At 45.9% G+C, this 20,878-nt stretch overlaps 1 protein-coding gene across 2 annotated transcripts in view; it reads left to right on the top strand.

The window, feature by feature from the left end:
* HIPK2 (homeodomain interacting protein kinase 2) overlaps nt 1–20,878 on the top strand; it is a 266,524-nt gene that overhangs the window by 169,064 nt on the left and 76,582 nt on the right. For both annotated transcript variants that reach the window (XM_029599773.1, XM_029599772.1), the window contains exons 3-7: nt 1,390–1,513; nt 4,327–4,446; nt 5,883–5,969; nt 19,248–19,432; nt 20,188–20,350. In XM_029599773.1, the coding sequence (XP_029455633.1) occupies nt 1,390–1,513; nt 4,327–4,446; nt 5,883–5,969; nt 19,248–19,432; nt 20,188–20,350 (679 nt within the window). The remainder of the gene's footprint in view (nt 1–1,389; nt 1,514–4,326; nt 4,447–5,882; nt 5,970–19,247; nt 19,433–20,187; nt 20,351–20,878) is intronic.

Genomic DNA, 20,878 nt, shown 5'->3' with positions numbered 1-20,878 from the left:
TGATTGCCCACCTTTCTAAAAACCCACGAAAAAAATATTCTGGGGAAATTGGGGAAAAATGCACAATGGTGGCCCATTTCGCCTGGGATTGGCATCATTTTAAAGGGCCATGTAGCCCAAAAATAAGCCCCTTTCCCACCGTGTCAAAATCCTATCAGGGGGCGGGGGGGGGGGGGCTTAGACCCCTGCCACCTGTTGAGGGTGGCCCAAAAGTTAAACCCTCAGGGGGATTTTGACACGGTGGGAGGGGGCTTATTTTGGCCTGCACGGCCCTCTAAATATCACTGTGGGAACAATGGTGTGTGCATTAGCGTCCCGATGCTCCTGTGGAAAAATATCTACAATTCCTGAATTGTAGTTGAAATAATGCAAACCATTATAATGCAAGCCATGTTGTTTTATTTGCATAGGATTACCTATCCATTACCTGCTTTGCATGAATTTGAAACATTTATGCCTGCAAAAAAGTTAATTTCAATGGGGGAGGGTTAACTATTACATCATATCCCCACAATATGCCATTATCACACGATAAACATTGTTTTTCGTGCATTAATCGCTTATCATGGCTTAGTAAATCTACCCCCAGCTTGTTCCTGAGCTAATGGAAGGTGAAGGGACTTGCCCGAGGTCACCAGGAACTTGGCTGGGACAAGTGGGATTTGGAACCGGGCTTCCCTGGTTCTCAGCCTGCTGCTCAAACCACTAAGCCAGAGCACTAAATTTCACAGCAAGGGACTTTTCCTGGTATCTGGTGATAAGCTATCCGACAGAAATGTACAGGGAGGGGGGGGGGGGGCCACAGGCTAATCATGAGCTCGTCATGAAATTTTGTGAAAGGGTTGCTGTAGAAGTGGAGTTAGCACGACCAGAAGTCATTGTTCTCTCTGGCAACAAAGAATTCCTCTTAACTTTCGCTCCCACCCTGGGCTGTATTTTTCAAATAAATACTTGGGCAGTTTTCTGAGTCGTGCTTATTTGGCAATTTGCAAATATAATTGTTTTGGTAAGGGGGCATATGTATTGGTGCTTGCTTCTTTTCGAATTTAGAAATTGCGTGCTTATCAAAAAATGCATGCGCAAATAGGTGAGAGGTGTCCGCAGATGTGTTGCTTGCTCAAACCTAAGGTGTCTGAGATTTACCGCTCAGTATCTCATGGTATGTTGTCAGCTCACCTGTAGGACTTCTGCACGCTGCTTCCTTTGGTACCACAAAACAACATCATTCTAGACAGTGCAGTAGCAGTCGAGACCACTGCAATCGCTGCGTTCTGACAGAAATGCATCAGGTCAGGCTGCGTGGGAAGGCTCCTCTGTCCCTTGACTGGAATAGTCACTGTCCCTCTTTTTTTGCTCGTAGTCCTCAGCGTCTGCCATTTCCTCTTGCAGAGCTCCGGAGATCATCCTGGGTTTACCGTTCTGCGAAGCGATTGACATGTGGTCACTGGGCTGCGTCATTGCAGAGCTGTTTTTGGGGTGGCCTCTGTACCCGGGAGCCTCCGAGTACGATCAGGTGAGCAACATTTCTCTGTTTGCTTAGGCAAAGCGGCTTCTCCATTGGACCGTGAAACCTCTACACTTTGGGCTTTTCTGACTTGATTCAGAAATGCCTGGGAAACTTTGGGGGTTTCTCTCTTTACCATCTCTCGGGGTAATTTCTGTTATATGGCTATTATTTAATTATATATTGTATAATGCTGTAATTTCATAATCTTCTATCTACAATATGATTCAGATATTTTCCCCTGGGTCAAAGGAGCTTGAATTTTGTCCTGTTTCTTTGCTAGTTATAAGCTCCTATGAGATAAGGTTTGAGTTCCTAGCATTCATTGTCACCTGATTGATTTATTGATTGCTTTATGTACATTTCTTTCTGGCCCATTCTAAAAGTAGCTCAGAGCGAGGTACAAAAATACAGTAAATGCTCATGTAACTGTATCAGACAAACAATTCATTGATGGATCATAAGGTAGAAATACTGAGTGAAAAAAAAATATTTAGGAGGAGTGAAAAACTGCCAAGGACATTTATCTGCACAAGGCTGGTGTTGTCCAGCCCCAGGGAGGGTAGGAAGGTGCCTGCCACCAGTGAGAGTACCTGAGTGGTCTGGACATGCTAACAGGGGTGTGGGAGATTATTACAAAAGGGAAAAATGTTGGATGAGAAAAAAAGGTTGGCGAGTAAGATAATTTAATTCATACTGAGGAAGCACCCACTGATATGAGAATAGTTGGTTTTCTGGTGCCATTGAAAAGATGCCCAGTCTTCCGACTTCCTGTTTGTAAATCTTCTGAAGTTTTACCATGTTGAATGGTTAATTGTATGTCATTTTCTATGTATTCCAGCCTTGTAAATAGGAATTCTCTAACTCACTGGGTCTGTAATGGAGTAATAGTATAGATAATATCAGCGATCCTCATCACTAATGACTCTGTGAACAACTTTAGCTCTGAGTTGAGGTTTGGAAGAGCTCCATTTCAATTTTTTCTTATAATAAATCTTTCTAAATATTAGAGTATCGACCCCTTTTTTTTTTATTTGTGATTGTTTTAAAACTTCTGTGGCTTATTAAAAACCGCACTATGTGCATGGCCCCCCGAGCCACTGGTCGAGTATCACTGTTGTAATTCAGAGTGATGAACAAGAAATAACACTAAACCAATAATCCTGGAAGGTGAGCCACAGGGAATCGAACAATTCTAAAACAATACCTTGAGAGAAGATTATTCTCTCCGGTTGTTAAGAGGAAGTCATCTCCCTGCAATATTGTAAGATACACCCTACTCCTGAACTGTAGGTTTGGAAAGTATTGAGACAGAGGGCTGACCCGATGGCCAAGCAACAGTGCCATGAACTGGCATGCAGGAGATCCTGGGCTTGGATACCTGGGGGATGGCGTGGAGGCACCTGTGGATGTCACGCCACAGCGACACCTGCTGGTTGATACAAGCGTGCACTTATAGCGTGGCCCCCAGGTGAGGCTACGGTCCAGGCCTGACAGCCAGTGAACCATGGCTGTAAGATTCAGGTTAAGAGAGTTGAAGTAGGGAGGAAAAAATCCAGTGGGCTTCATATGAAGGCTCAGAGTATCCAAGAGGATTACTGGAGCATTGTATCTATCTTGACTAGCAGGAGGCAAGAAACAGAATGATTTAAAAGAAAGCAAGAAATATAAAATGTGTGAGAAATCCTGCTATAAATAATCGGACAACCCTTGGAAGTTTCCTTATGTGTGGCAGGCATGAGTGACTGAAACGGACGGCAAACTGAAGCAGTTTTTAGTTGGGCTTGACTAGAATAGGTTTTGCTTATAAATTTGAATTGTCACTGTGAAAAGTAATTTTTGAATGCGCGGTTTGCCACGAGGAGTATTTTAAAAGCCATTTCTGCAGGTAAGTAAAAAGTGATTTTTTTTTTGGGGTAACTTGGCCCATCTGAAAACTTTCCTCCCTTGATCTGGCTGAATGTGTATGCGCATGGTTTCCACAACCTTTGCCATTTTTGGACGTCCTCAGAGGAGATGTTTCCAGGCTCACGTTTCGGGCGGCATCAGAGAAAGTCATGCAGGGAATGGTATTTTAAGATCTGCCTGCATTGTTTTCTAGAAAAATTCGACCCACACCGAAGCAGGAACTTCCAAAGGGGAAGAGAGCCTGTATGTTCCCCTTGATGATTTGGTGCCAACTCCGCAGGGAAAAAGCATCCACATGCTTTGTGCCAAATCAGTCCCCCATAAGGACATCAATAAGTTTTATCGGAGCAACTGGGTATCCAGTTGTGCTCTAGAGCCTGTTGTTCAAGAGTGAAGGGTTAAAAGCACGACTCACCTCCAGCATCCAGAACCGGATACCTTGTCAGGCATCACTGCTTCTGCAGTCTAGGGCAGGGATCCCGACGAGCCAACTTTCTTTCTCAGCATGCAAAAGTTAATAGAATTGCCATCTGATGATTAGGACAAGGGTAGGCAACTCTGGTCCCGGAGTGCTACAAACAGGCCAGGTTTTCAGGATATCCACAATGAATATGCATGAGGTGTATTTGCATGCACTGTAGGTGTATTTGCACTGAGGTGTATTTGCATGCACTGTAGGCCGATCTGTCTCACGTATATTCGTTGCAGATGTCCTGAAAACCTGGCCTGTGGCACTCCAAAACCAGAGAGAGACTGTATGTGATTATATATTTTTATATATATATATATATATATATATATAATTTTTTTTTTTTTTTTTTTACTGTGGTGCATTTTGCCATTTACATCCAAAGGAGACTCTCTGGTACTGTGTGGCTGCAGAAACTAACCATTGGCCCATTTTTGTCTTACAGATCCGCTACATTTCACAGACTCAAGGTTTGCCGGCTGAATATTTGTTAAGTGCGGGGACAAAGACCACCAGGTTTTTCAACAGGGACACAGACTCGCCGTATCCATTGTGGAGGTTAAAGGTATAACCCTGCTCCCAGTTGTCACTTTTGGAAGGTGATAATAAGAACTTCTTAACCTAGTATTGTGACTGACCAGCAAGGTTTAAGATAATACTTTATTTTATTATGTATTCATGGGAACTACTTTTCAGTTAGGTGAAGCTATATTATAAGCCAGAAATAGCTGTACTAAGCTGCCTGTGATTATCCTATTACAATTAAGGATATGCCAGATGGCCAAGCTGCAAAAAATGGGGCCAAATCCACTCAGTAAGCCTCACATACTAGTAAACTTTGTGGCAAAAACTTATGATTTTGTTGGTTTGTTTTTTTTTGAGGGGGGAGGCAGTGCTTGGCAGTTTCTTGCCCCTTTTGGCTTCCAGCTTACTCAGAACTGGGGCTGGCATCTGGTGCTGTGAGACTTCATTTTGCAATTACCTGGGGATTCCCCTCCCCCCTCACTATGTTATATCTCCTCCCAACTTACTTCAGTCCACTCACTGCAGCCACAGGTCCTTGGCAGGGGTCATGTGTCAGAGCATCTTTCGGGACCCTGCAATCATGGCTCCTAAATTTGGGCCCCCTTGGATGACGACAGGGACTCTCTCCTCCTGCCAGGGGCTAGGAACAAAATAGCTGTGAGCTAAGGACGCAACAAATGAAAACAGTTTGCTTTCTTGGGTGACTTCAGAATTGCAGGAAATGCAGCTTACAGTGTTCTCTCCATCACCATAACATCATACTGAGTGATGTCACAGCAGTACATTAATGGCCATGGGCTGCCATGGTGATATCACCTTAGAAGTACAGTACATCTTTCTTGAACAAGAGTCTGTAAGATCATTTTAAAAGTGTGGCAAGCCTCCTCATCATCAGGAGCCTGGCTTACCAGTGGCTAAATAGGCTCTTTATCAGAAGGGAGGGGATTTTCTGCATAGAAACTTGAATGCATTGGCTAAACCCCATATCTCGTTAGCATATTGTTCAATACTTTAAGTATCGACAGTTTATACAGTTCCATACTAGAAGCCCTAAGACTGCTTTTCTTGCATGAGTGCCGAATCTCCATCTCTGCCTGAGCATTTCAGTTGTACCAAACAGGAAAACCAGGATTACAAATCCTGGAATATTTTAAGGTAAAAATCGGAAAGACAGGAATGCTAAAAGTTGGAAAGACAGGTGTATAAAATGGTTACTTAGATAAATAAAAAAACCCAATGAATATTTTTTGGTGAATATGGAGCCATCTGAACACCTCTATAGCACTGCAATATGTGGTCAGGAGCTTCCTGTTAGATTTAGTCCATTCATGAAAGACATAGCAGTGGAAGGGTCTAAGCCTCCTTGAGTCTGGGGTTAAATTGTTAAGGATGGAAACAGCTTGACGAAAGTCACTTATTTTCAAGCATTGATGTGTAACACTGGGAGCCTAATTAGGTTTCTTCTGCCTTAACCAGACGCCAGATGATCATGAGACAGAGACGGGGATTAAGTCGAAGGAAGCAAGAAAGTACATATTCAACTGTTTGGATGACATGGCACAGGTAAGAGCTTGCATTCTTCCCCTGGTGGAGGTGGTGGGGGCTTATGAACGAGCACCCCTCCCCCTTTTCACCTATGGTGACCTCATGTTTGCAAAGCAGCAATCTGTTGTCTGGGAGAGTGACTACCACTGCATAAGACAGCATAAGAAATGCAAACATGCTTGCCTGCCTGAAAAGAGCTGGAATAGGTAGAGATGGATATCAGTTGTTAAATGGTTCATTAACAATAGGAAACCGAAACCACAAAGCATGAAGTAGCCTACTAACCAAGGTGGTGGAGGCCATCACTGTTATAGATTTTTGGCATGCCGGGTACAGATATGGAGGACAGTGGTGGAAAGAGGGTTGAGTCTTCTGGTGGAAGACATGGGGGGAGGGGAGGGTATTGGTGTTGAGTTGCCTGTGGGAATTTTTATGCCCATCTGCTGAAAGGGAATGAAGCTTAATTGAGCAGACTCGATGGGCCACTTGGGGTTTTATCTGCCCTCATTTAGAGTCAGGTTGATATGCAAAGGGTTTCTCCTAGGACAAACAGGATGGTAGTACTCACACAGGGTGACATCATCGGATGGATCCCAGCATGGAAAACTTATGTGAAAGTTTCTAGAAACTTTGACTGGCACACTGAGCATACACAGCATGCCACTATCGGTGCATGCACACGGGGGGTCCCTCTTCAGTCTCTTCTTTTCCGTGGAGCTATCGTCTCACAGTTCTGGAGTTCTGCTCTTTTTTTGGTAATTTTCAAGTATTTCATCGGTTAGTTCCCAATTTTCCTATGCTGGGTTCCTTCTTCCTCCTACCGGTTAGTCAGTAGGGCGGCATGGTAAGTTTTCTCCCTTCTGTGCGGTCGATTCCCAGTGTGTTTCGCCCTCAGTGGCTACTGGGTACCGAATGCTTGCCAAGTCTTTTTTGAAATGGTGTTGTCGGGTTTTCATCGATGCAGGGACTCATAAGGTTTGTATTCTCTGGCTGGGAGCATCGCACAACGTCAGGGAGTGCCATTTTTGCGACCAAATGACTCCCAAAGGCCATTGAGCCCGTCTAGATAAAATGGAGAAGCTCTTCAATTCCAAGAAATCTGAACCTTTGACTCCGGTGTCTGGGAATCGATGGACACCGAGCCTTCACTGTCCACTCCCCCACCTGGGCCTCCTCTGGAGAGAGGGACGGAGACTGGCCATCATCGGTGTCTTCGCCCTCCAGGACATTGGGATCATCTCCATCCTCCTCAGCTCGGGGGAAAGACCAGGCCGAGCACCATGGGAAGTCCCGGAAGCGTGCCACCGAGTCGCCGTCTTCACATGCACCGGGTTTGGGTCGGCACGGGCACCAGCTGTGATGCCCTCAAAGCAACCCTGCAGAGAGAAGGCGCTGTCCTTCATTGAACCTGAGAGTCCCAGGCATTCCCCACCGATGCCGGTGCTGGGCCTAATCTCCCTTGTGGCTCTGAGGGAGATTTGGTGATGCTTCCTTCTCCTCTGCTCATCTTGTCCTCTATGGACGTTTAGGAGGAGCTGGACCACAGAATGCAGTTGACAGTGATCCGAGTCCTGCAGGGCATGGAGCCGCCGGCACCGTTGGTGCCTCCACCGGTCCCAGAGCCTGCACCCTTGATGTTGCCACCACTGCTGGAGCACCTCAATGTCCTTCTCGGCATCCTCCACACACAGCCACTGCCAGTGCCTGGGGGTCCCGCGATACCCTGGTGGCCACCATTGCTTCCTCCATCCGGTATGATTCCCATTGTGGGTTCCTCTGTGGAGGAAGGCCTGGCGCAGCCCGCAGCACCACCGAGACCCTTGGTTCCTCAACTGGTGTTCCCCGGTCCAGTTCTGGGGGCCTCGGTGCCTGCGGTGCCCAAGCTGAAGGACTTGTGTAGGGGCCCCAATGGTGTCTTCAGTTGATCTTATTGTTGAAGATGCCTCGATGACCCATGGGGGGATGATACCTCCGAATCCTCCTCTGATGACTCTGGGGACTTCCCTCTGACCCCGTCTCCTCCGGAGGGCCGTGGCCAAAACCATTCCGTTTCAGCTTCTGATGGAAGAGGATGCCAGGCATAAGATGCTGGAGGTTCTCCAGTTTGTCGATGCCACAAAGGAAGTGGTGGCTGTTCTTGTGAATGAGATCTTCAAGGAGTTACTCCTTAGAAATTGGGAACACCCCATATCCGTGCCTCTGGTAAATAGGATGACTGATATGGTCTATCTGGTACAGCAGGCCCTGGGGTTCCAGAGGCATCAATTCCCACATAAGTCTGTGGTGGAGTCCTCTCTCAAGAAGGCCAAGCGTTCCTGTACTCACGCTTCCACCCCTCCAGATCAAGAGCACAGAGTTGAATGCGCTGGGCAGGAAGGTGTTTCAGGGCGCAATATTGATTGCCTGGATTGCTTCCTACCAGCTGTATGTGATGCGGTACTCTCGGAACCTCTGGAAATAAGCCCAAGAGTTGTCTGAGTGTCTGCCCCAGCAGCAACAGGACTCTTTTATGGCGCTTGTCCAGCAAGGCTTGGAATGTGGCAAGCACAAAGTATGCTTCATCTATGACTCATTCGAAACATCTGCTGGGTGTGGAAGTAGATTCTTGGGTACTGAGGTGATGGCCACTCCCACGGGGAGGAGCCCCATGAGGAACCGCAGTACTAGGCTAGACTCTATACACGCAGACACAGAGAAGTTGTATTTATTGTACAGCTCGATGGTACTGCCCGGGGAGCGGGCAGCAGTGAAGGTAACCCAGTGTTGTAGTCCAGGGGGTCCTCAGCAGAGGAGACCAGTTTCACACTCGAGTAGATGATAGCACGGCGTAGCAGGGACAAGTCCCGGATGTAAACGCTGAGGGCTGAAGCTGAAGGTGAGACAGACTTGAAAGGGTTAGTACTCACTGAAGCAGAAGCTGTATTGAAAAAGGTCCTGGCAGGCAGAAGTCGTTCAGTGGCAGGCACCAGATTAGGGAGAGCAGGCCCTCGAGGACAGAGTACCCGGTATCCCAAGATAGGTACCTGAAATAGAGCAGAAGGGCCCCAGAGGAGTGGGTACCCAGGTTAGTGAAGAATTACTAAGGGTAGAGAGAGCTTCCTGCGGCAGCTGGGAAGCGGCAGAGCAGCTTATACCGGAGGCAGTCCAATCCTTGCTAACTCAGTTTGTTAGCAAACGAAGGGCAGGCTAAATACCAGGATGTGATGACGTCACTCGGAGGGGATGCCCCCGATGTTCCCGCCATGACGTGGATAAAGACGTGGGTGGCATGCATGCGCGCATCCTAAGAGGCCCTCAGGAATATCATGGCGAACTCCGTCGCCGTTGCTGATCCGAGGACGCCGGAGAGAGCGGCATGAAGACACGGCAGCAGCCATCTTCCCAAGGCTTGAGGAGAGAGAAGGAAGAAAGGTGAGGCACAGAGGTTGAAGCTGTCTGAGACCGGACGCAACACTAGGGTGGCAGCGGTTGGCATTGGTGCCCACAGGATGGCCTGGTTCTGAGCCTCGCATCTCTGCCTGGAAGTCCAGGAGAAGCTCACGGACCTCTCATGTACTGGCGAGAACCTTTTTGGTGATAAGGTAAGGGATGCTTTGGATCAGATGAAAGATCAACATGAGACCTTCCAGCATCTTTTGGCCAGTACATCGGACCCATCATCGTCTGCCAGGAAGTCCTTGTGGCAGGGCTCACCGAGGTCTTTTTACCGCCAGAGGTAATATTATCCTCTGGCCTCTCGTGCCCGTGCTCAGTGTGTGGGCTCTAGGAGCCACCCCAGACAGCAGTGGACTCCCAGGCCTCAGTGAGCGCCACAACCATGCCCCACTATGGGGTTTTGACTGGCTGCGGGGGAGCATAAGCCAATACTCCATACCCGTGGTGCCAGACCATCCGGTTGGGGGCTAGCTACAGTTCTTCATGGACCATTGGCCCAGTGTCACCTCGGATCGTTGGGTCCTGTCCATTGTTTGTCGAGGGTATTGACTCAACTTTCTGGTTGTTCCTGTGGTCACTCCCCCATGCCCCTCTTGGGGTTGATCCTCACATCAGGAAATACTCTTGACAGAGCTCTCTGCCCTCATAACAGCCAGAGCAGTCAAACCCGTCCTATTGTGGCAGCAAGGGAGGGAGTACTATTCTCGCTATTTCCTGATTCCAAAGAAAACAGGGGGACTCTGCCCTATTTTGGACCTGAGAGCTTTGAACCAGTTTCTAAAAAGAGAAGTTCAAAATGGTCTCTCTGGGCACCCTGATTCCCCTCCTGCAAGGAGGGGACTGGCTTTGTTCCCTTGATCTCAAGGACGCATATGCCTACATCAAAATCTTCCCCAGCCACAGGAAGTATCTTTGCTTTGTCATTGGTGAAAGGCATTTCCAGTACAGGGTTTTGCCTTTTGGCCCCGCCTCAACCCCCTGTGTCTTCACCAAGTGCCTAGCAGCAGTGGAAGCCCACCTCCGCCGCCTAGGGTTGCAAGTGTTCCAATATTTGGGCAACTGGCTGGTCAAGAGTGCTACCCAGGAGGAGGCGCTTCAGTCTCTGTACTTGACCATTCGGGTGTTGGAGTCCCTCGGGTTTGTCATCAACTACCCAAAGACCCATCTGACTCTCTCACTGCAATTGAGCTTCATTGGTGCCTGGCTGGACATGGCTCAAGCCAGAGCCTATTACCCGGTACTGAGCACCTGCACTGGTATCCCTTGTGGGTCTGGTTCGCCGGAGCCGGCAGGTCTCGGCCCGCCCCATGCTTTGTCTTCTAGGTCACATGGCTGCCACTATCCATGTTACACCCTTGCCTCACGAGGAAACCTGCCAGAGACATTGTGGTATGTTTTCATGAATATGTGGTAAAGGAAAGAGTGATGGCTCAAGCATGGAAAATGAAAGAAATTCAGTGGCATGGGTACAAGGTGGAAATGTTCCAGGATCTCTCCCCACTTACGATCAAGAAAAGGCATGATTTTAAAGATGTGCTGCGGAATGGTAATTGTCGCTACAAATGGTTGTTCTCCTTTGGATTACAATTTACTATAAGTGGAGCGACATCCAGGGTTTCATCTGTAGAAGAGTCTATGAAGATAATGCAGGTGGCAGGGTTGATGAAGAATTTGGATCAAATGGCCAGACCTTCTTCTGTTGTGTCTGTTGGAGAGTCAAGCTCCAGATGGCAAAGAATGCAATATGGCGGAAAGCATCTGAGATGACACTCGGGAGGATCTTCCTCTTCTTCTAGGGAGGTGACGACCTGAGTGATGTCTGGAGACAGTATGGTTCTACTCAGTTATGTGTGTGAACTTAGTGACTCTAGTTTATTTGAATGCTCAGACCTAGGGGTCTACATCTTGCCAGTGGTTCTATGTTTGGTGGCTGTTTAATCATGGGGGGAATGATTATCAAGCATTTATGGTTACTTTTTGAAGAAGGGTCAGTGAGGGGGACCATCGGTGCTAAGTGTAGTCATTACTCACGTAGGCAATGAGAAAGTGATGGGGGGGAGGAGGGAGAGGGGAATTTGAGTTGGGTGGGAGTGCTTGGGAGCATAAAGTACAGGGGTACTGGGGAGACTGCCTGTGGTTCGGGATAGTAGGGCTGGTACAAAGTTTGGTAACCCTTTGGGTAAGTGGGGGTGGTTCTTTTTTATCTAAAGATGGAGGTGGGTATGGGGCGCTTCTCTTTATGTAGACAATGGGGGATTTAAAGATTATGTCCTGGAATGTTAAAGGGCTCAATATTTATTTATTTATTTATTAGCTTTTTATATATCGACATTCGTGGATACATCATGGCGGTTTACAATATAACTGAAGGAGGAAATTACAAAAAACCAGGGTGGGGGGAAGAGGGAGCAGATAGGAAGAGAGAAGGGGCGAGAGAAGAGAGGGAAAAACAGGAAGAAGAGAAAAGGAACAGTACCTAATGAAAACAGAGGAAACATAATAAGTAGCATTGCAAATTATATACTCAATTAGGGACAATGTGTAAACATATCCACTGTGGATAACCTTAAATAAATTATACACTCCAAACAGTATTATATACAATAATAACATAAAGTATTATATACAATAATATACATTATCTTTAACTAGTACATACAGGAGACACTATATATGACATTACAAATTATACTTTAGGAAAGGCAACTATATATAGACTAGCAGGATTGCTAGAGGGAAAAGTAAGGGTTAGCCTCTGTTATAGAGGTTAGCCTCTGTTATAGAGGTTAGCCTCTGTTATAAATGTTAAGAGGAAATGGCTTCTACGACACGCTATCAAAAAGAAGGTGGATGTGTTGCTATGCCAGGAAACCCATTTAAGGAAAAAATATGAAAGGCTGATGTCGTCCCAACATTTTCTTCAACAAATTTTTGCATTGGCTACACCATCCAATAAGTATTGTGGGGTAGGCATTCTTTTTTTCTAAATATGTGGGACAGGATGTGCTCTCTGTTTTGAGGGATGTGGAAGGGAGATATATCATAGTCAAATTTAAGATGGGTAATGCTACTTATATATTGGGGAATGTGTATGATTCCAGTTAAGATCAAGGGAAGTTCTTGGAGGGAATCTCCAATATATTACATCAATGGGTGGAAGGGAATATTATCATTGGCGGAGATTTTAATCTTACTAGATACCCATATTTGGATAATAGTGGGGGAGTGGAAGGGCCTCCAGATTAACCGAAAAGGACTAAAGATACTAATGGCGGATTGGGATATGGTGGATATTTGGCGCTTCTTACATCCTTCTGAATGGAATTATGTTCTTTTCTCAAGCCCATAAGGTTTACTCCCAGATTGATTTTTTCTTGGTAGATAAAGCTTTGGTGAATAGGGTAAGGAACATGGAGATTGATCCTATAATATGGTCTGACCATGCAGCTGTGTGGTTGACCTTACAGGGGATGGATAGTCAGTCAGGGGATAGATATTGGAGGTTTAATGAAAGTCTGTTGGAGGAGAGGGCATTCAGTGAGCTCCTGCAGTGTGAGATGAGCATCTATCTCTCAGAAAATGAGAATAGGGAGGTGTCTGCTGGCACTATTTGAGACTGTTTTAAAGCTGTTGCTAGAGGAAAGTTGATAGCCAGAGCATCTTTCTTAAAGAGAGAGCGGGAGCAGAAGAGATTCCACTTGCTGGAATGGTTCGGAAAATTAGAAATCCAACACAAAAGATGTGTAGATAGATGCCTGGAGAAGGGAGCAGTTGGTGAAGTTATGAGCAGACTTAAGAGATTTGGATGTGGGGGAGATTGTTTTTCAGCTGGATAGGACAAAACAGGAATTTTTTGAAGGGGGGTAGTAAAGCTAGCAGACTACTGGTGAGAACTTAAATTCAAGGTTTTACAGAATCAGATTCTAAAACTAAAAGATCGAACTAGTAAGCTGGTATCTGAGGATATGCTCATACAATCCCGATTTTCACAGTTTTACCAGGAGTTATATCAATTACTTAAAGATATTAGCCAGCTTCAATTGATGAATATGTAGGAGAAATTGCATTGCCCAGATTTGAACCTTTGCAACAAGAAAGGCTTAATAAAGAAATATCAGAATTGGAAGTTACTCAAGCCATTAAAGAGCTGAAATTGGGCAAGTGACCCAGTCTAGATGGATTCTCTGCAGGCTTTTATAAGCAGCTCAACTCAGTTGTGGCGAGGCCTCTGGCGGCAGCTTTTAAGGATTTGCTATTGACTGGATGTATAGCGGATGATGCAATAGAGCTGGGGTCACGGTTCCATCTCTCTTATTAATTTGGATTTTAAAATTTTGGCAAAAATTCTTGCTAAATTCTTAGGCAGGGTGGCGAGCTCTCTGATTCATCCAGATCAAACCGGTTTTGTACCGGGTAGACTCGCCACAGATAATGTGAGGAGGGTGATAAATTTAATAATGGTGGGTGCAGGAACTTAAGACACCATTGGCTCTGCTCTCAGTCGATGCTGAAAAGGCATTCGATTTGGTCCATTGGGATTACTTATTCTCAGTTTTGGAGAAGAAGAGATTGGGAGGTAATTTCTACCTGGATATGGAAATTGGACAGTAACCCCAGGTGAATAGAGGGTATTCAAAAGCGTTTCCGATAGGTAGGGGGATGAGACAAGGATGCCCACTTTCCCTGTTACTTTTTCCATTGCATTTGGAGCCTTTAGCAGTTAAAATCTGAAGCCTCAAGGATATACAAGGGCTTAGGGTGGAGGACCAAGAGTATAAACTCTCTGTTTGTGGATGGTGTTCTTTTTACAGTTGCTTATCCTGAGACCTCTTTGCCTTATCTGATGGCCCAACTGAAGAAGTTGGGCAGTGTAACCAGTTACCCGTTAAAGGCAGACAAATCTGAGTTTTTGACTATCACCTTATCGGATGACAGAGTAGTAGAAATAAAACGGAGGTTTCCATTCAAATATGTGACTGCTGGGGGGGGTAGTATCTTGGGGTGAGAGTAGGCACCGAGCTGGATAGTCTTTTTGCTATGAATTATGAAGGGGTGTGGAGAAAAAGTTTGGATGACCTACAGAGATGGGAGAGGGCCCAGTTGTCTTGGTTGGGTAGGATTTCAGCGATTAAAAAAAAAAAAATGAATATTTTGCCCAGACTCAGCTATTTGTTTCAAACTTTGCCGGTGTCCATCCCGGATGTGTGCATCCTTTTATGGCAACGTAGACTCTTTCATTTTATTTGGAAGAAAAGGCCTCCTAGGGTAAGCTCTAAGGTTATGTATTTGCCCAAGACCAGGGGTGGGCTGGGGTGTTCCCTGCTTGTTGTGGTATTATGTGGCCTCGCAGCTTAGAGCAGTAATTGATTGGCACAAGTGTGGGGAGGGGAAAAGAGAGGTTGCCTTAGAAACATTTTTATTGCATGGAGCCTCGCCGGCTAGGCTGGTGCGGTTACCAGCAGGACTCGCATAATGCGGGGCTCAATTTCACCAATTATAGCTCTCGCTTTAAAAGTATGGGATAAGTGGAAGAGTGGATTGATGGGAGATAAGAAGTATTTTCATAGGTCTCCTATTTTCTTGACTAAAGATTTTCTCCTGGGTGGCTCAGGGGCTGTGGCAAAGAGAGTGGAAGAGAAGGGGGGCGGTGCTGAAGGTTGGAACATATATGGAATGGTAAGTGAGCCAAGGGTTTTCAAGAGGCCATGCAGTCTTATAATTTGTCATCTACTGACTCTTATTTTTACCTTCAGATGTGCCATTGTATGTCACAAAGGGAGGTGAGGGAGGCTTTCTGTCAGGGGAAATCTCTTTTTGAAGGATATTACGATAAGGCTCAATGGATGACTAAAGGGGATTTCCAGAATTTATGGGATGTTAAATAAGGACCTTCCACAGCCTCCCTCGCATGTTATGGGTTGGGAAAGGGATTTGAATTGTGTGCTGGGAGGAAGTGGGGTTCCTGTTATCTTTACACTAAACAGAGTTCCAGTTCAGCTCCAATGGTGGAAAATAGGTATCAAATCCTTTATCGTTGGTCCCGCACTCCTGATAGATTAGACTTACATTTTATCTGGGCTTGGGGGACTCCTGCTGGCGAGGGTGCGATCTGGTTGGCTCTTTTTTTTGCATATGTGGTGGGAATGCCCAAAGGTGGTCTCTTTCTGGGATTCTGTGATACAGCCGAATAAGGGATATTGTGGGAGAACAAATACCTAAGGCTCCACTGTTTTTTCTTTTAAATAGACCATTTTCTGAACCTCCTAATGCTGTTGTTTTCTTAGCTCAGCAAATAATATTAGCTGCAAGGGAAGAGTGAGCAGATTTTTTTGGAGGACGGCCTCTGCAAAGAGCGATGCAGAGATTAGGGAAGGTCCGTGATTTGAATAAGTTCACTGCAGTGAAGCATAAATGTCTGGACAAATTTGAGAAATGATGACCTCACTATATTCTGTGCCAAGAGAAGATGCAAACTAGTAGGGGTTAGGGGGAATAGGTGAATGATGAGGGTTTGCTGGGCAGTCCCTATTGTAGGGAGTGATGGGAGGAAGGGGGAGGGGTTTGGGGAAGGATTGGGGTAGGGCCCATCCACAAAAATGGGAGAATGTGGTTGTTTAACATTCTTGTTCATATGGACGCATGTTTTTTTAATGCACGCATAATCTCCTCTCCTGGGTGCTCGATGCAATAGGCAAATGAGCCGCCGTGCTAGGGATAAATTTTGCATCCTTAGCGAGTCCATGGCATCGGGCACCCAGGAGAAGTGGCTGTGCACGGGTTAGGGAAACGGACGCTCAGTTTTATGAGCGCCTGTTTCCCTAACCTGTGCACAGCCAAGGGTTAAGAAAACGAACGCTTGTTAATTGAGTTTCCATTTTCCTAACCTGACCGCCAGCAAGATTTTTTTTTTTTTTTTTTTTATGTTACTCCTTTTTTCGGTTCCTCCATTTTAATACCGCCACGATATTAAGCCTGAGTATTTACTGCTTTTCTATTAACTTTTGGGATTTCTCAAGACAATGCTAGTTCCGGGGCTGGCTTTAATTTTTGAGGGTAAAAATGTGTGTGTCGGGCACACATATATTTTTTACATAAGGTGGTATTAGCTAACAGCCTCATGAACATGGCATTTACATGTGATGAGCGCTATTAGCTACCCGCTGGTTTGGACGTGCGCTTTGGACGCGCTAATCCCCTTATTGCATAAGGGGTCATGGACGCGCATCCAGAATGCACAGAATTGCATCGGCCTGATCATGCAGCAATTTAAAGTTCAGCACAGGGTCAGTACTAATCAGCAGAAAGGATCCCTCCTCACCCCCACTTCAGCAGGTTAGATTCTTATGTTCATACAAAGTCTTGTTTTTATCTTAGTTGTATTACAACTCAGATCCGGAGTCCAAATATAAATCTGTCTATATTACAAAAATATTAACGATTCCAGGTGATCACCCACCGCACACGCCCATCTCAACTCCTTTCTCCCCGTCTCACACGCGCACACCAACCTCTCTCTCTCTCACCTATACACACACACCAACCTCCACTTCCCCCACACACCCATCCTTATATCCCCAAATCTCTCCCTCTCTAGATATACACACACAGACATCAATGAAGGAGGAGGGGAATGTTCTCCCCACTCAACTCAACCCACACTGCTTCCTCCCCAACATTCACCCCCTGCTTCAACCTCACAGCACATACACACCCTTGCCCACATAGGAGGAGGAGGAGGAGAAGGGAAAGTGCATGGGGGGCGGAGTGCACAGCTCCCTCCTACACACCAAGTCATTCACCTTCCATCCCTACACTCCCCAAGTCGCCCACCGATGCCCCACCAACTCACCAACCCCCCCTCATCACATATACCATATCCCCAGCCACCCTCAGTCATTGCCAAACTCAAACACATCAGTCACTCGCACCAGCCCCATAACACATACATAACTTGCTGCCCCACACACACACTATACAGGGGGAGGAAAGGGGTGGAGGGAGAGTGGGTGGGGGCCAGGGGAGGGGAAGCATGTACACATACACACACACACACACACACTCTACTCCCTTCGACTTGCACACACCCCAACTCACACCTAATACCACTCAAGCCAGCCCCATAACATACACAAACACCCTCTCACCACCACCACTCCCCACACACATACGCACAGGGGGAGGTGGAGTCTGTGGAGATTGCAAAGGAGAAAAGAGTCCATCCCTAAACACACAACACCCTCACTCTCATCGCCTCACATCACACACACAACCCCCCCCCCCCCCCCCGCACACACATATGGGAGAGGAGGGGGAAATGGGGTGTGCAGGGGAAATGGGGTGGGCAGAGAGGGAGAGGAAGAGAGTGCACACCCACCTACACCCCAACACTAGTCCAGGGGAGGGAAAGAGGGCGGAAAATGGGGGTAGATTTCCTCCCCCTCCCAAACACACTCACACACATACATTCCAGTCACCTCCTGATAGCCCCTTACACATTCACAACACATGCACATTATTCCCACACAGGTGGGGAGGAGAGGGTTATGGTGAGAACATGGAGAATGCAAGGGGAGGAAGTGCGTGCACATATACATCCCCCCACACATACCACATACACACACCCCACCACCACTTGCACCCCCTGCCTTCATACACCCTCTGCAAGCCTTTTGACCTACACCCTTACCTACACCTTCCCCGTTGAATGCCCCCATTCCTCCACCCCCAACAGAGCAGGTACAAAACACTGATAATGTACACATCCAGCTGATAGAGTCATAAAACCCACTTTTTTGGGGGTTCCCTTAACATCCACATGCACTCAGTCAAGGGGAAAAAAGGAGAGGTGAGGTCAAAAATTCTATTGCTCTCTCCTTACCCTTCCTTTCATTAAAGTCACTTACCCTACCTGGCCATTCCTTGCTTTTTCCACCGAGGCACAACTATGTAGTGTAGAGTGTAAAGCCCGCTGGTAAAAATAATATTAAAAATGGAAATTAAATCAATGAATGCTGCTACGGAGTTACCCATCTTACAGTCTGCCCCAGGATAGGAAAAATCATCTCTCATAGGTTAACATTCATCATCATATCCTTGTTGGAAAAATAGGACCGTGTTGATGTTGTCTTATTTGTCAGAAGTGCTGCACTTAATATTTTTCGTTGTCAACTTAGAAGTTTGTTAAACTTTGGCCGGATGTGGCCCTCATGCATCTCAAAAATGAGCACATTTTAAAATGTTATTTCATCTGAGCATGGATTTTGGGATAGGTTCAAGCTGAGTTACTTCACCGGTCATGTTGCATCTGCATAACACATTCAGGTGAGGTTGTGTGGAATGTAAAGGATCTCGATTACTTTGAAAAAAAAACTGGACGTAGTTATACAAGTTAGGAGCAGGAAGGAAGATGTAAATTTTTCTCATTACATTAGGAAAGATTAGAGCATAGCAGATTTCTCCAGGGATAACTCCAGTTGACTCAAGGAGACAGGTAGTATGTTTCTTCACTTCATGTCAACAACTCACATGTCAGCTGAGTTGAGTCTGGAAGCTTCCATCTTCTGGAGCAAAAATTCTAGGGATATAGGGCAACATAATGAATCGATATTATACAGGGTAGCCCGCCTCCAATCCCAGTGCATCGGAGGCAGGTTTCTTTTCCATGGGCCACCCTGTATTATGAGCAATTAAATTTAATAAATAGGAACCTTAGGATGATGCATGTGGATGGGCTGCGGTGTAACGTAGAAGTTTTTCTCTTGGCTTCCTTCAGTAGAAGAAGCTGAGCTGGCTTAAATTATATAACAGGAGAAGGTAAAGTAGAAAACTGGCAATATAACAGTGTCCTTTACTGGCCTGCAGGTGAATATGACGACGGATTTAGAGGGAAGTGATATGTTGGTGGAAAAGGCAGACCGACGGGAGTTCATTGACTTGTTAAAGAAGATGTTGACTATAGATGCTGATAAGAGGATTACCCCCATTGAAACTCTGAATCACCCCTTTGTCACCATGACGCACTTGCTTGACTTCCCACACAGCACACAGTAAGTGTTCTTCTCGGTTTACCCTGGGAGTTTGGAGGAAAAGGGGGCGGGAGAGGCAAATGTGGCCAACAGAAGCCTTCATAGCTCTTCCTTGCGAACAGCTTCAGATATAGTGTTATGAGAAAGGGGGGGTATTGGGTTTGGCGATCCAGATCAGTGAGGCATGACTGTACAGAAAGAAAAAAAAAATCCAGCTCATCATCCTAAAACAAAAGAAATAGATGAATTTAATTGGAATATGTTGCTAGAAATATTACAGTTACAGAATGCCATTTAAACTCAGACAAGATTGCCTGGAAGAGCAAAGGATGGACAGATGTGTGCCTTTCAAGAGATATTTGAGAGTATTGTGCTTGAAAGGAAACCATCCTCGCTAAAGGCCCTGGAGTGTCACCACAGCAGTTCCCTAATAAGCAGGTATAAGGGAGAAACAGGAGTAAAACATCCATTCAGGAAGATAATGGAGCAGAGGGAAAGAAATATAAAACCTCAGAAAATTTCACATTGCAGTGGTATGAAACAAAACATAGAGACTGAAACAATGCTGGTGACATTTCTGGGCTCTGTGGATTGTATTCGGCATTCTCGGTATTTTTGACTGAGCACAGCCAGGCTGAAAAATGAACAGGCTTCGGGAAACTGCAAATTCCTATGTTGCCCGAAATGGTAATCTAGAGAAAACTCTAGTGAGATTTGAATGTGTATATATATATATATTAATATCATTCTCTCTTTTTATCTGCCTTTGTCACCAGTGTCAAGTCCTGCTTTCAGAACATGGAGATCTGCAAACGCCGGGTGAATATGTATGATACCATGAACCAGAGTAAGACGCCCTTCATCACCCATGTGGCCCCAAACACATCCACTAACCTAACCATGACCTTTAACAACCAGCTCAACACTGTCCACAACCAGGTGAGAATGGGCCGGCAAGAGCGATGGAAACGGAATGTGGCTAGCACAAGACAGGAGGGAGGAAGAGAAGAGGCTCCCATAAAAGATGGGACGATGGCAGTGGTGATGGAGAATCAGAAGATGAGCATTACACATACTTTTTTTTACAAAACACTTTTGATCCCTGATAAATTAATACATTAGGACAATTCATGTAAAGCTTTTGATACGGTGCCATATAGGAGACTTGTGAACAAAATGAGAAGCTTGGGAGAGGGCGCCAAGGTAATAGGCGTGGATTGCAAACTGTAATGCATGTAATGGTAAATGGAACCTACTCTGAAGAAAGAATGGTGTTAAGTGGAGTGCCACAGGGATCGGTGTTGGGACCGGTTCTGATCATTATCTTTGTGAGTGACTTGGCGGAAGAGAGAGAGAAGTTAAAGTTTGTCTGTTTGCAGATGATTCTAAAATCTGCAACAGAATTGGACATACCTGAAGGAGCACAAAGAAAGAAAAGTGATTTAAGAAAGCTTGAAGAGTGGTCAA

This window comes from Rhinatrema bivittatum, chromosome 4 (genome assembly GCF_901001135.1).
Source record: "Rhinatrema bivittatum chromosome 4, aRhiBiv1.1, whole genome shotgun sequence".
Classification (NCBI taxonomy): domain Eukaryota; kingdom Metazoa; phylum Chordata; class Amphibia; order Gymnophiona; family Rhinatrematidae; genus Rhinatrema; species Rhinatrema bivittatum.
The sequence above is the reverse complement of the archived record's forward strand: the minus strand, read 5'-3'. Positions and strand labels throughout refer to the sequence as shown.